This window comes from Pogonomyrmex barbatus, unplaced genomic scaffold, assembly GCF_055798465.1.
Source record: "Pogonomyrmex barbatus isolate J1 unplaced genomic scaffold, ASM5579846v1 scaffold1, whole genome shotgun sequence".
In the NCBI taxonomy this organism is placed as follows: Eukaryota; Metazoa; Arthropoda; class Insecta; order Hymenoptera; family Formicidae; genus Pogonomyrmex; species Pogonomyrmex barbatus.
This window is the reverse complement of record NW_028297098.1, coordinates 14772311-14787168: the sequence shown is the minus strand read 5'-3', so window position 1 is coordinate 14787168 and position 14858 is coordinate 14772311. Positions and strand designations below refer to the sequence as shown.

The window sequence follows — 14858 nt, the reverse complement described above, 5'->3', positions numbered from 1 at the left end:
CGCCGCGTTTCGATAGAAACTTGCCATCCGCTGCTTCCTCGAAAATACATGACCGGGTCAATGCAGAGTGCGCTGACATCTCCAAAGAAATCGATATGTACACGCTTGTTAGAATTATGCCTTTTGAAAAAAAAAGCAGGCACTTTAAAGCTGACTTTCAAAATTAATAATCTCTGACCATCGATGTATTGTATTAAGAAAACTCTAATTCAAAAAGAATTGCACGACTATGTTTTAAAGTAATAAACTACCGCGTCTTAAGGTTAGATTCCGCGAAGGAAGCAGTTATTTGATCTCTTGTGAAGGAATATGTGCGATGCAATACGTCGATTGCGCACGCGACGATATCAGTTTTACTTTATCGAAATTGTACTCTCTTGACGTGACCAACTTCGTGGGGATACCTTTAACGTAACCTCGCGCGATCGTAAGATCCCCAAAGGCGCCAAGATCTTATTACTTGCCTGCGCGGTGGTTGTATACACATTTGAATCGTTCTGATTATGTCAGCTGGTTCTTTGACGTAAGGAGACGCCCGGCGCCGATTGGACGACGGGCGCGCGCCCACTACCGCGTCTCTGTGCGCGTGCGCCGCTTTCGTGGCTCCCCTCAAAGTGGCCAGAGCCCTCAAATGCATGGACAATGGCGTCACACGATATTTACCATCATCCTTCGGAATGCCTACTAGTTAAGCGCGAAGGCATCATTCGCAATGTTTGCATACTTCTACGCCACAGCTAATACATATACGTACACGCAAATAATTTTCGGTAAAACAAGATGACTCAGAAATTTTTACTCAGCGGTAATTAGTTGTGCGAAAGATTTCTCTGATAGCGATAAATAATAATGATGAGACGCTCTTTTCGACCCTTTTGTCGTTCCTTCGCAGATATTTGTCAGTGAAACTTATCTTGAATGATCTACAATATACATTAAAATACAGATAATTTGCAGTTTTTTTATCCACTTGACCGCTCGATATGCAGACCTCCATATCTCACTTCATTTTGATTCATTATAATTTTAATTTATTATACAAATTTACTTGCAGCTATATTATTAATTCATACTAAAGAGGATTCGATATAGGATTGAAATGTATACGTTTTGTTTAAAATATGTATTTATACTTTTTACACTCTGTACTGGCTCCTACAGATATTATTTTTACTTTTTGATTAAAACGCAGAATATAATTCCACTATTAGTTTTACGTATCGCAAGGAATAATTTCAAAACACTTCTATACATATCAAATACATATTAAATCACATGCATAGATATAAAATTCAGCGAATAACAATAAATAGAACTAAATAATAAATCTAGAACTATAGATTTTTCTAATCGTAAATAAAGAACGAATGATCAGAATGTACAGAATTTTTTTTCTCAAGTCTGACGCACAGGTGAGGATCGTCTTAAATGGAATTAAGCGCGCGGTTATTTATACGCGCGCATCGCTCGCTCCATTGTCAATCGGACTTACCAGAGAGTAGAGCCCGCCCGCGCGCGCGCGCAGTATGCACACTCCGATACGAGACGGCGTGAAGTGCGCCGCGCACGCGTTCGGCGCGATCGACTCCCGTGACGCGCGCGTCGATGACTCGCCGTTGACCGCGCGCGACGGACACCCTAATCGCGAGGGACGGCGGCGCGGCGCGGCGCAGCGCGGCGCGATACGGTCGGGAAGAGCGCGCGGGGATCAGGTGCAATAAAGATATCGAATTCGGGGTGAATGGACTCCCGTTAATGGAGATAGGACATTTTCCGTCAATGCAATGGATACGGACGAGTCGCGCGCGAGAGATTTCGGCGGCTTTGACGTTGACCTTACGCGACGCCGATCGATATCGCGCGCATGTTATATTTTTGCTCTAAAAAAAAATCTCTGTATTTGCCGAGATAGAGTTATGTTCCCCTCCCCCCTCCCCTCGCGGGATTTTTTTTTTTAAATAAGAAATGGAAAGAGCAGAAAGCTTTCTGATATCACATTACGTAGCTTGATAATGTTATCAATAATTCTATGTTTTGATTCGCTTTGAACTCAAAACAAACTGTGGATAGAATAACATATGTAGCTACTATGTTTATATGCGCATTTGTGTATGTGTGCGAGTGCGCGCGCGCCAACGAAAGAAACAGACCTTTTGGAAGAGACCGAGACAGTTTTTTAACAGAGACAATTTTTCTTAGAAAAAAAGGTGCAAGAAGAATTGAATTCTGAGATATAAATACAAGGTCGGGGAGAAAGTGTTTGCGCGATCGCGGACACCTTTGCAAGATAGAAATTTCTAAATTCCGGAAAGCTTGTTCGATATTAGAAAGTACGCGTGATCAAGTAAGATCTTAGATAATTATCAAATATCTATGACAAATGGGGTTTTTCGTTCAAAGCATACGAATTATCGCCTGTCAATGACTAATTAATTTTCTCTCGAATATGTGTCGTAATCTCGTAAAATATATTTCTTGCAGAGATGTGTTTTCCCTAGTTTTTTTACTACGATGATTTATCAATTAAGATCGAATGATTTCGCGAAAGAGTATCTCAAAATATTTCGGATTTTCTTATTTTGACTCGATGAAAATGATGACTGTGGCTCGAAATAAATAAATCTGTTTGTCGTTACAGTGGCGGGTTGCGCCTAAACTTTCTATCTCGCTTTCGCCAAACTTCAAATATATATATATATATATTTCATTTTAAGTACAACGGGTGTGTACGTTAGTTCAGCTACAAAGAGCAAACCTAATGCATTTCAGGCGGAACCATTGCTGTTTGAAATGCAATTAATCAATCGAGCAATTAGCCGATTCGGTTGCGCATGCCTGTTTGTTGAAAACGTTTCGCGATAATACGTTTGAATAAATTAGCGGCTTGTCAGGTCGCGTGACAAATAGAAATACTGTGTCGTAAGGTCAAGGACCGACCCGATGTCGCTTTCTCTGCAATCGGTGAACTGCATATTCGTTGTGTATGTATGTATATATATATATATTTTACTAGGTAATGCATTCTCTCTCTCTCTATCTCTCTCTCCGCCGTACTCAAAGGATAATTTATTACCTTGCGATTTAACGTCTTCATTCGCGAAGATGTTATTGCCGCCGACTGGTTCACTGATTGTTCATGGTCAATGTTATCTTTTGTTCGGTAAGTGTGCGTGTAGATTTTTTTACGTTCGCAGTTTTAATAGATTTATTATGTCCGCAGCTTGACACGTCCGCTGGCGAATCTGGCCGACTGCTGCGAAAGATCTAGAAAACTAGATATCTCATTATCGGAAATTAAATGGCAACGATAATCTAACGGAACACTGATTTTTAACTGATAATTTTTAAGAACCGTTATATCTGAACGATTTCCATATCATGAATTTTTTTTTTTTCTATTATTAGATGTACAGTTGCGTATAATTATTTCATGATTATTAAAGGAAAAAAAAGAAAGTTTTTGTTTTGAATTGTTGAATAATATTTTTACAAGTAATTTATCGAAAAATTTATAAAAAAAGAAAGAAAAGTGCGAAACACGAAGAGGAAACAGCAGAAATCCAAAGCGATTTACTACTCATGTGACGCATGACGGGAACAGGAATTTCTAAATTATGGAAAATCTTCGTTCGGTATATCGAGGGAGAAATATGTATCATGCGCTGTTTACCACTTACGTTTCTGTCTTTCAAGCGTACCGCGTCATAAAATAGCGAGCATGTTGGACGGGAGGCGAGACTCCGCGAAATTATGCGGCGTCCGATGAAAATTTCCGGCGAAAATTCCGCGACCCTCGCCAAATCCCTACAACCTCGAAACACCCCTACCTCACTCAGATCTGCCCGCGTGGATTACTAATTGTCGTTCTTGTTTGACAGACATCCCTCTGCGGCATTAAATGGAGGAAACTCGTGTGGGGCGAGGTGGCCGGTGGCTTCGGCGGCACGCCCCTCGAAGATCCGGTACTGTCGAGTTTCTCGCGATGTTTAGCTGGTGACATTCTGTGCGTGTGGCGACGCGTGGCCGCCACGCCGGTCACCTCCGGCCCGGCGGCGGCCGCCACCGCCGCCTCGGCGTCCGGAACTGGCATCTACGACGTGGGCATCTCACCCTCGCCGGCGCCTCCACCGCTCTCCCTCACCGCCGCCAAGGAGCTCTGGATCTTCTGGTACGGCGAAGAACCTGATCTCTCCGGTCTAGTATCGCCGGAGCTCATCGCTTGCGGTGAGTATTATCTCTACCGTGTGTCCAGAAACGCGCGCGTCGCACCGGTCTCGTTCCGGAAGTCGAGCCGGGGATTACTCACCGACTTGAAAGGTTTACCGTCGGACGCGATAGCTCGAATTATTTTATCATATTTTAAAGCGCTCGGTGAATTTTACAGCTGTATTATGTTGCCTTAATTAGAAGTTGTTACGTTTCCTCGAAAGCGGCGAACTGGGAATAAAATCGAACAGGACCAAGAGTAAAGATGATCCTGTTATTTAAGAGGGTCCGTTACGGCACATTTTCAAAAAAAACCTATTCTTTTTTTTTTTTTTTTATTTTTCGAAAGATTAATATCTTAGAAGTAGGCTTCTAGAAGATTTTAATGAAATTTGGAATATTGACTTTAAGTTTTAAGAGTAACTTTAAAAATGAATACTTTCAGGTAAGCGTACGAATTTTTTTTAGTTTTTAATTTTTCAGAACAAAAGTTAAAAATGTCAAAATGTGAAATTTTTAATTTTAAACCGTCACAGTTTTATGAAAGGAAACTATTTCAAATTCGTATGCTTAACTAAAACTACACTCATAGAATTTCAAAATTATTAAGAATCTTTCATTTCTGATAGTTGCAACTTGAAGTCTCTCCGCAGATGGACCATGTTTTTTGAGCATGAGAGTCAATGCTGTACAATATTACCACATATATATTTATATTTTCAAAACAAAAATTCTTCAAATATCTATAATATCAAATTTATTCGATATACCAATTAATATTTTTTCTAAGACTTATATAATTATTAAAAAAAAAAAATTCCGCTAAGAATTTCCCCTTTTCTGGATCTTTACCGTAGCATACCCCGTTAATTGATGCGCGGCAACCTGATAGTTTCGAAATCGTAATATTTAGACGCGATGTACGGTACATCTTATACAACTGGACGTAGCAATTACGCGATGTTTATACGCGATTGTGTAGTGCTTTACCTAGCGCCAGCACGGCCGGAGAGGACCGTGACTAAGCTAACTTTTATTACTTTTATTACGTACTTTCCAAGAGGAAGTTTCGTAAGAGGCACGAAGGGACTGCATTGCGATTAACGGATTTGCGGATGCGCTCAGTGGGCAAAAATCTTGAAAATCTTGTACGCGAGATCTACGGACTGTGCGTGTACAACATTCTTCCTCCATCCTACCGATATCGCCGACCAGAAATAACAGAGTCACGAAAGGAAAAAATGAATACGATTAAAAGTGAAACTCGCTTTAGGCTTTAGATCGCCGCGATAAGCAACGACGTGTATAAACGCGTTAGCCCGTGAATCACACATAAAATTATCACTCGACTGCGCGCTCCTTCCTTCGGGCTATCAAACGATTCCGCCGGTTTTGCGCGTGACGTAGGTTGCTGCGTTAACCTCGAACAAATTGTCTGATTTTTTTTTTTACGTTTTCTCCATTTTATTCCTATATTTTATTGCGGGTAAAAGGCCACATTTGCATCATTTTGAAATAAAAACTTGAATAAGCCGAACTAATCTTGTTCGAACATACCTATGTACTCTATAGCCGGCAACATGCGACAAAACTTTTGCAACAAAGTAATAAGCGAACGGACCAATCATAATTCTCAAAATTAAATTAAATCGAGGAATCAATCATGATTTAAATTGATTTAAAAATTAAAGATCTCGTTGTTTTTTTTTTTTTTTTTTTTTTTTTTTTTTTTTTTTATCGAATCATAATATCTAAGACGAGAAATGTGAAATTTTGCTTGTATTATACATCGGGATCAATTCTTTTATATTTGCGTTTATTAATGCAAAAATATACATGTAAATGACAAAATGCATCAGAACGGAAACAAAACGGATTAATCGCACGGGATATTTTCAAAGATGATCGCGAGGCATGTTCAGATTGATTCACTGTTAAGTTATTTTTCCTTATTGTTCAAGTTTCGTCAGTTAAGCTCCGACGACGAGGACGATTATTCTGTGCTCGAAAGGTGTGCAGTTATGTCGTCGTCGTCGTCGTCGTCGTCGTCATCGCGCAACGGACCAGCGTTCGAGCCGCGCCGGACCGAGGCCCGGCCGGCGGCGTTTCTCGACCGGCGGGGTCGCTGAACCATGCACTTGTCTGCAACTCGTTGCAGCGCGCAACGTATAGATCGGCCGTGTTGTGCATCGCGCCGCGCTCTGCTCTGCCGGAGAGTGCACCAATTGCGACACCACAGTCGACCGCACGGTGAACCGTTAAAGACTGAAAACAACCAACACGGCCGACAGCTGGCGCGGCCGGTGACAGCTCAGCGTTGTCGGTTAAAAATCGAAACGGTCGATTGTTCGGAGGGGAGATGAAGCGCACCCCCGTTGAGCGCAGCTTCGCAATTTCATCAGATGTCAATCTTCTCTCGTCACTTCGCGAGAGAGTATTTTCAGTTTTATTCGTTAGTTTAATTTTAGAGTGAGAGTAAGATGGATAAACGTATTGTCGCTCTTTTTTTTTTTTTCTTCTCCCCCTTTATCTTCTCCGAGTGGATGGTAATAGGTCTGTGTTAGCAATCTCGAGACGTATTTTATTTTCTAAGATGAAAATATTTTATCATCGGTTTTATGTATGATTTATCACGGAATGGAAGTTTCTCGATGAACACTCAGATTTTGGGAGACGTAGGCTGCAACGAAGCGGCTGCACCGCGGCTGCACCGCGGCTAGTGGTTCACGAGAGATGCAACTCCCTCAGGCTCCGGTCATATCGATCGACAGAACACGTGTTCTCCCACCCAGTGATTCTCAATGTTGCTGCAACTGCGTGTTATCGTAAAAGACCACTCGGTCAAACCGTATTTGATTGTGAGGTTCCTCGACTGCTAAATAATTATATTTAGTCGTTAAATTATTTCTGTATATAATTGTAGTCGAATAGGAGTCTGCCTTTTGTTGAGATGCACCTTTCGACAGTTGTAAGTTTTTCGAGTCGCGGAAAACGGAACGTGATATTGCGTTCGTGTCCCGAAACGAGTTCGTGGAATCTATCGCGCTTCTTCGCATTTCGAAGCGTACTCATTCGCGTGAGAACAAAATCAGGGGAAAGCTGGCCCGAACGCGCGACTCGGGATTCTAGAACTTTTCAGTTTTCTCGGCCAACTTCTCTACCTTCTGCGAAACGTTCACCGTCGCTTGACGTGACGTCGCTGTGATTTTATACGCGAATCGCATTACTTTCACGCTAAATTCCGCCACCGTTCGGACGCGCGCTCCGCGTAAGTAAGAACGCGTTTTACCTGCTTCGTCGTGTACCGAGTATTATATGTATCGTCAGGATTGAAAAAGAGATATATCGCTTCCTTTCGCCTAATAGAAAATAAATTAAATTTCAGCAACGTGTAACTATTATACTCCTGCATATTTTTAGAAGTCGATCATACGAAGAAAATTGTAAGCCAGATCGATGCGCCCCGACAGATTCGCTCACAGTTCTACTCTTTACTGTCATTTTCAGAAAGCGAGCAAGGTTCTTGGGAAAGCGGATTGTCGTACGAATGCCGGTCACTTCTCTTCAAGGCTCTGCATAACTTGATTGAACGGTGTTTGCTATCCCGTGACTTCGTTCGCTTAGGAAAGTGGTTTGTGCAACCTTACAATGGCTACGAGAAACACCGTTGCAGCAGGTAAACGCTTATTTAACAGATATTGTCTTTGTTTTTGTATTCTATATATTTTCGAAGCTATTTTATTCTGAGGACATGCGTTCTCTTGTAAAGAAATACTTGGTATTATGTGTGCTTTATCACATTTAAAATTCATTCACATTTAAGATATCTATAACGTACTATGACACATCCAAGACGTATACATATCTATAAGTTTATACATTATGAAATAAGTACATAGATGAAGTGAATACACTCGGAACTATGCTTCATAATTTGACATTCATAAATGTTTGATACATACGAAGGACTAAACATGTTTTTACCAAATGACGCACGAATAACTGAATACATATGTCTCGAGTATGCTTAACATGATAAGGCGTACATGTTATCATTAAAATATCTTTACGGTGCGAAACAGTAAAAATTTAAATGGTAGATTTTTACATGTTTTAATTACATTTACAGCAGCCACCTGTCGTTCTCGTTTGCATTCTTTGTTCATGGAGAAAGCACTGTATGCGCGAGTGTGGATGTTAGGCAGCATCCTGCAGTGCGATATCTTACAAAGACATGTCTACAACGTACCCAGACCTCCCAATCTGGCGTTAAGGGTAGGTATCATTTGCTATAGCTTAGCTAATTTGCTTAGCATGATAAAATGCTGATCCAATATCAATGCTAATGTATTCTTCATCTTGTTTTACAGTGATCCTAGCTCCTTACGGACTAGCGGGTACATTAACGGGTCAAGTGAGCCGTATGGATAGTCAACTTCTTGAAGAATGGAAACATTTCTATCCGATCAGTACTGGCAGTAATCCGGAGACCGGGCTTCCGCCTCTCGTGGAGGTTCTCGTCGGTGGCGTGCGCATGCGTTATCCCTCTTGTTACGTCTTGGTTACGGATATGGATGATACGCCACCAGAAACTCCTCTTTCGCCTCCGAGTAGTCCCATTATTTGCGAGAGACCCCTCTTAACGCAACAGGAACTAAGTGCAGCTACCGAATTGCCAGAACGCGTGTGGGCAGAATGTACTTTGAGTTCACCAGTGTCTGCTTCCAAGACAGAATCTTCCATGGAACCTGGAACCTGGACGTTTGTGGAACCGACGCAAAAGTCTTCCTGTACCTGTTCATGTTCGAAGTAAGGACAGCGGGAGTTTATATCTCTTTTTATTTTCAATTTTATTGCATCGTGCAGGATACTGTCTTTAGATTTCTGTTTCTTATCAATTACATTATTAGAAAAAATTAGTTGTTTACTATGTACACCGTAATAAACTTATTGTTAAATTGTTTTAATTATTTGATATGATCAATAGCATATCAAGGACAATTTTACATCGAATGTAATAGTAAACATTTAATTTTTGCTATATATTGTGTCAGTTGAATAATGTTAGTAATATTTGCCATCATATTGGTTTCTGTTTGCATGTCATAGCACAGAATATAGAATCGTAGAATATTCAAACTATGATAGACGAGTAGTAGTATGTGATGGCTGTTGTAATGTGTGCATGGAAATTTAGTCTTTGAAAAAAATGGCTCAAATGTAATTATTATAGTCAATTTGTGATAGACTTATCATGACAAAATTATAAAGTTAAATTTCTTATTTTAATATAATTTTAAATCACAAAAAAAAATATATATATATATATATTAATTAAATATATATATATATATATAATTTTATTAATTATTAGTTATTTGATTATCGATAGATTGAGATTATATTATAATAACATTACATTTGAGCTTTGATAAAAAGACAGATATTGTTTAAGATCGAATATTAATGAGATACAGTATGATTTCAACCAAAAATAAAAAAGACTTGAAGTATTATTTAAACGAAAAAATTGATTACAAATTCTACAATTATCACACATTCTATATATTTAAATTAACGCACGGATTAAAACTTAAAACAGCATTATACATATAATCATAGTTGATTCTTTCTTGACATTTAAATATATGATTGCTTAATATTTTTATAATATTTGAAAAATTATGAAACTGTCAAGATATTTAAATGTGCAAACATTATTCCTATAGTTATTATTTAAAAAAATATGAATCTTAAAATAATTATTTTATATAAATAATTTGAATAATGATACAACATAAGCTTGATTAAAAAATAATACCATATTTACTAATAAAAGTCATTGAAATATAAAAAAGAGATATGAATGATCAAATTTTTTGAAAAATGAAATTTAGATACAGTTAATAAGATTTGTTGATTTGCAAGTCAAAAACTTTCAGTTTACATCTGACCATTTTCTTAAAGTAACTATAAACATTTATTGGAATAATAGATAATTAGAACAAATATATGTCATTTTATTATAATGTGAAATAATAGAGAAGATGCATTTGCAAAGAAACGAGATGTTAAATACATCGGTTGCAGGTATACGACCCCCGGGGGTTGGAAGAGCCTGGCCTCCTCTCAGGTTCAGAGGGAGAGGGTAGATAAAGGTGGACGGAGGGTCGTACCGTTTCACCGACGCTCTACCACCCAGTGGGACGCTTGTCCCTCTGTCCCTGCTAATGCCCCCAGGTGGGTAATTTCTAAACCCCCAGATACACGAAGGGAAACAGAAATCATCTTCGTCATTTCTCTTAATCAGTCATCGCAATAACGTTCGTTCTACGTATGATCATAACGATATACCTTCTCATAACTTCACATGCAGATTCATCGCTTTCGACACCCTCATGTAATATATTCAAATAATTCGATGCACGATGTAACGTATTAATCAGATTTCATTTTACAAAGTTACAAAGCATGTGACTTTCTATACATGATCGAGTCACGCGTGAAAAAAAAACGGCAGATAAATATCTTTTACATTGGGAACATATAAAATACAAATATCATTGGAATACTTAGAATAAAATAGTCAGTTCTCTTTTTACATGTACTGCATCGTAATAAGTACAGGTATGTACTTATTGTTAATAAATAACAAGTTTGTACCAATGATATATTTTCTTAGCAAATTATTTCTATAAACTATATTATTTTATCAAAATAAAATTAAGAAATAGAATTTGTTAATGAACTCTCGTATTCAATTTATCGACCTAAAAATATTTTCATGCGCATGATTCAGTAGCAGATAGAATCTAGCTTTACACATAATTAGTAGAGCATATTTTCCTCTTGTTTAGTTATTTATTTTGCTTGTTATATGTGTAATATATAATTGAAAGTGATATACGCTTTGCATGTAAATATTGTTCGATATTTCTAGCATTTATTTTGCTCTAGATTTTTATATTCATCTATTTGCAACATATAGCGATCTCTATTCATGTTCACGCATATTTTATATTTCGACAAGCCAGACACATGTCTTTTCTCAATCAATTCATAGTCTCGGTAATGTATTATATAAAAGCTGTAAAATTCGATAATATATATGTAATATATCGATAATATCATTTATATGTTGAGAAAAAGTAACGAGACTCTATCGTTGCTTAACATTAAATTTTTTTAAATATATTATATCGAGACCATCACATAGGGAACATAATTTGGTCTAAAGTGACATCAAGTTTATTTTTAAGAAACACTATGTTGTATTCTGATATCATTTTGGACTAATCTTTCCTATATCGAAATATATCATTTAATGCTTTCTCTCATTCCTTTGGCACTCGATACAAGTACTAATCTCGTTTTCTATTTGATGACAAGAATCGTAAGAATCGTATCCGTACATAATCAATCTGTTTAAAAATTGAGCAGGTCGGTACTGAGTAGAACGGAAGCACCTAGTACACCACCAGGTGGTCCACCCTCATATTCGCGTGGACCACCAACAGGAGGAGATTGTTTACCGGTACCGTCGGTCGGCTCGCCAGGTTCCCCGGCGCCTTCACCTCTTCTTACTCCGCATTCTGAGCCAGCGTCGGTTCCACCCGCGGAGCCTACGATGCCGACTCTCAGTCCGCAGCCTCCACCAAGTCACACGAACACTGCCCCACCTTTAACTCCGTCGCAAGGGCCCAAGTCTATTTCTTCCGCATGCAACAATCAGGTGCATAGTCCGTCGGTTCCTGGACCGATATTGAAACGACCAATCTTGGTGTCCAGAGAGTACGAAGGCGCTCTCTTGGAGGACGAGCAACCACTGTCCTGGCTCTACGATTACTCGCTCCAGGAAGCATGGCTGAATCATCCTGTGAAGCGCTTCAAAGCTATGAATGTCAGTCCGCCGATCAATCGAAGTAACACTTTGTATCCACCGATGAATTCTCAAACACTCCAATCTCAAGCTCCTAAACTGGAAATTAAACAAGAACCTGTTGCGGTTGTAAGTAATAACTATTATTAATAAAGGAAAATTTGAAACAAATCAGATCAATTAAAACATATTTTTAAATGCATATCTGCAATGGAAATATTTATATTTTTACTAAATTATAAAAAGTAATTTTTAATTTTTTCATTAAACTATTATTAAATTTTACATATTGGAATTTTATACAATTTATTTAGAAAATTTAAAGGTATATTACTGAAAATTACTTACTCTCTCTGAAAGAGAAAGTGTACGATCGATTGATTTGCTTTATCTTAAATATACATGACAATAAAAAGAATATATTTTTATTTGAGAACTTTTACATAAAGAAAAAAAATGTGAATATAAAAATAATAAAATAAATATAATTACTTCGATTTGACATTTCCTTAAAATGTTATTTATAAATTTTCTTTGCAAAGATTACATAAACATATACTAAGCCATCTTCAATTCCAGCACAAGTGTTCAACTGCTTCTTTATTCGTACGATATTTATAAAATATATTAACGATAAACTATGTTTTGTAATATTAGGGTGAATGCATCGGAAGAAGAACAGATCCATATGAATTTGACGCAACAGGAGAAGAAAATGGCACGAATGTCGATGGTCTCAGACGACAAAGGGACGATCCATCGAAACCGGGATCTCTCTTCACCAGCGAGGGCCTCCAGCCATCGTACAAAGATCTAGATCAAATATTCGACAATTCCGATCCCGACACTTCTAGCGATGAAACGGTAAGTTTTATTTTATTTTTGTTTTATATATTCAGTAAAATTAAAAATAGGTTATATATGACACAAGGATACAAATGAGAAAAGCAGATGATTGTGTGCTCAAAAAACATAAATGTTGCATAATTGATGTTTACAGAATTTGAATCAGCTGCAGATACAAACACCACCAGGTTCGAATAAATCTAGTGGATTGCACGAAGAGACGAGAGTGGATGGTGCAAACAAGAATAATAATCGAGGAGTCACGGTTCTACGACCGGAAGAACTATCCAAGATGTTTCCAACTCCACCTTCTCTAGAGCATAATCCCGTTGCCTCGCCTTGCCAGCTGAGCGATCCCCTCATGGACCAGACTGAGTTACTGATTCCTTCGCGACCACTCAGACATCTGCCTGACATTTATCCCAATATGGGCTCTCCACAAGAAGAATCAATCGACGATTGGTCATACGTGTTCAAGCCGGCGATCATCTGTAAGATGGTCGGTTCTTCCAAATACGCACCCCTCACGAATCTGCCTAGCCAATCTCTGCCATCCGTCACACTGCCATCGCACTGCGTGTACAGACCTTCCTGGCAGTGCAATTCTGCTTCCACCAATCAGGCGGACAAATCTCTTCCACCAACTAGACCCGGATCAGTACAACAACAGCAGCAACAACAACAACAGCAGCAACAGCAACAACAGCAGCAACAACAGCAGCAGCAGCAACCTTGCCCACAGAGTCCGGCGCCACCCTATCGTTCGGCCACTCTATCCGGTAGGCCACCCCCACCCCCGTACGATCAACCCAGTCCGGCTACTTCCACTACTTCTTCATATCTTAATAAAAATCTCAATAGCATTGAGGCAGATACACCAGGACCCGCTCGTGCGCCCGAATCAAATTCCCTTGTGGTGAATATTCTTCTTGGTGACACCGCACTCAACATCTTCCGCGATCACAACTTTGATAGCTGCAGTTTATGTGTATGCAATGCTGGGCCCAAGGTCGTAGGCAATATTAAGGGTGCCGACGCAGGCGTTTACCTCAGTAATTCATGGGCAAACTCTGCGCCCAACCAGGAAGACGATCAAATCAGATGTAGTTGCGGTTTTAGCGCGGTGGTGAATCGTCGACTTGCACACCGAGCAGGCTTGTTCTATGAAGATGAGATGGAGATCACAGGTGTCGCCGAGGATCCGGCGGAAAAGAAGAAAGGCTCACTCACTGCAATCGCATGTCCCGGAGCGAAAACCACTCCAGACGGCCTCGACATAATACCACCGAACGTTCTTGAGTTATTACGCGAACAATGCTTGATTGTGCAAAGTTCAGCTAGCAGTCTGTATAGAGCAGCTAGGATATGCGCTACCACAAAAAGTTACCCGACGTTAACACCGACAGTGAACACTCTGGAGTTCAACGATGGCAACGAGGTGTGTGTCGCAGCGCTCGATCAAGGCAAACTCGACGGCGTGCATAATGAAAGAACAGCGCGTGTGAACGGTGTCCACCGATGGGTATTCCTCAGGGCGCGAGGTCCCCAATGTAGCGGCGACATCGTGCGAATGATGAGGTCGCTGCAACCGCTGCTCCAAGATGCGGTACAGAAAAAATGTACAACTCGCATGTGGGAGGCACCGTATACCGTTGCTGGACCGCTCACGTGGCGACAGTTCCATCGTTTAGCCGGCCGTGGCACCGACGATCGTTGCGAACCACAACCGATACCTGCTCTAGTCGTCGGATACGATCGCGATTGGTTATCGTTATCACCATACGCGGTTTGCTTCTGGGAAAAACTGTCGCTAGAACCATTTGCCGGGCCTCGAGATGTCGCTTATGTGGTTGTTGCGCCTGACAGCGATTGCATCGTCAATAGAGTCAAGTCGTTCTTCCGGGAGCTGTCCTGCACATATGAGGTA

At 39.7% G+C, this 14858-nt stretch overlaps 1 protein-coding gene across 5 annotated transcripts in view; it reads left to right on the top strand.

Annotated features, from left to right (window-relative positions):
- Nucleotides 1-14858, top strand: part of skd (mediator complex subunit skuld) — a 32662-nt gene that overhangs the window by 12593 nt on the left and 5211 nt on the right. For 2 of the 5 annotated variants that reach the window (XM_011632310.3, XM_011632309.3), the window contains exons 2-9: nt 3879-4224; nt 7714-7882; nt 8336-8481; nt 8577-9015; nt 10297-10446; nt 11647-12214; nt 12743-12949; nt 13086-14855. In XM_011632310.3, coding sequence (XP_011630612.1) covers nt 3879-4224; nt 7714-7882; nt 8336-8481; nt 8577-9015; nt 10297-10446; nt 11647-12214; nt 12743-12949; nt 13086-14855 — 3795 coding nt within the window. Of the gene's footprint in view, nt 1-3060; nt 3161-3878; nt 4225-7713; nt 7883-8335; nt 8482-8576; nt 9016-10296; nt 10447-11643; nt 12215-12742; nt 12950-13085; nt 14856-14858 lie in introns of those variants that run through there. The other 3 variants (XM_011632311.3, XM_011632312.3, XM_089078567.1) reach the window with 3 other exon arrangements.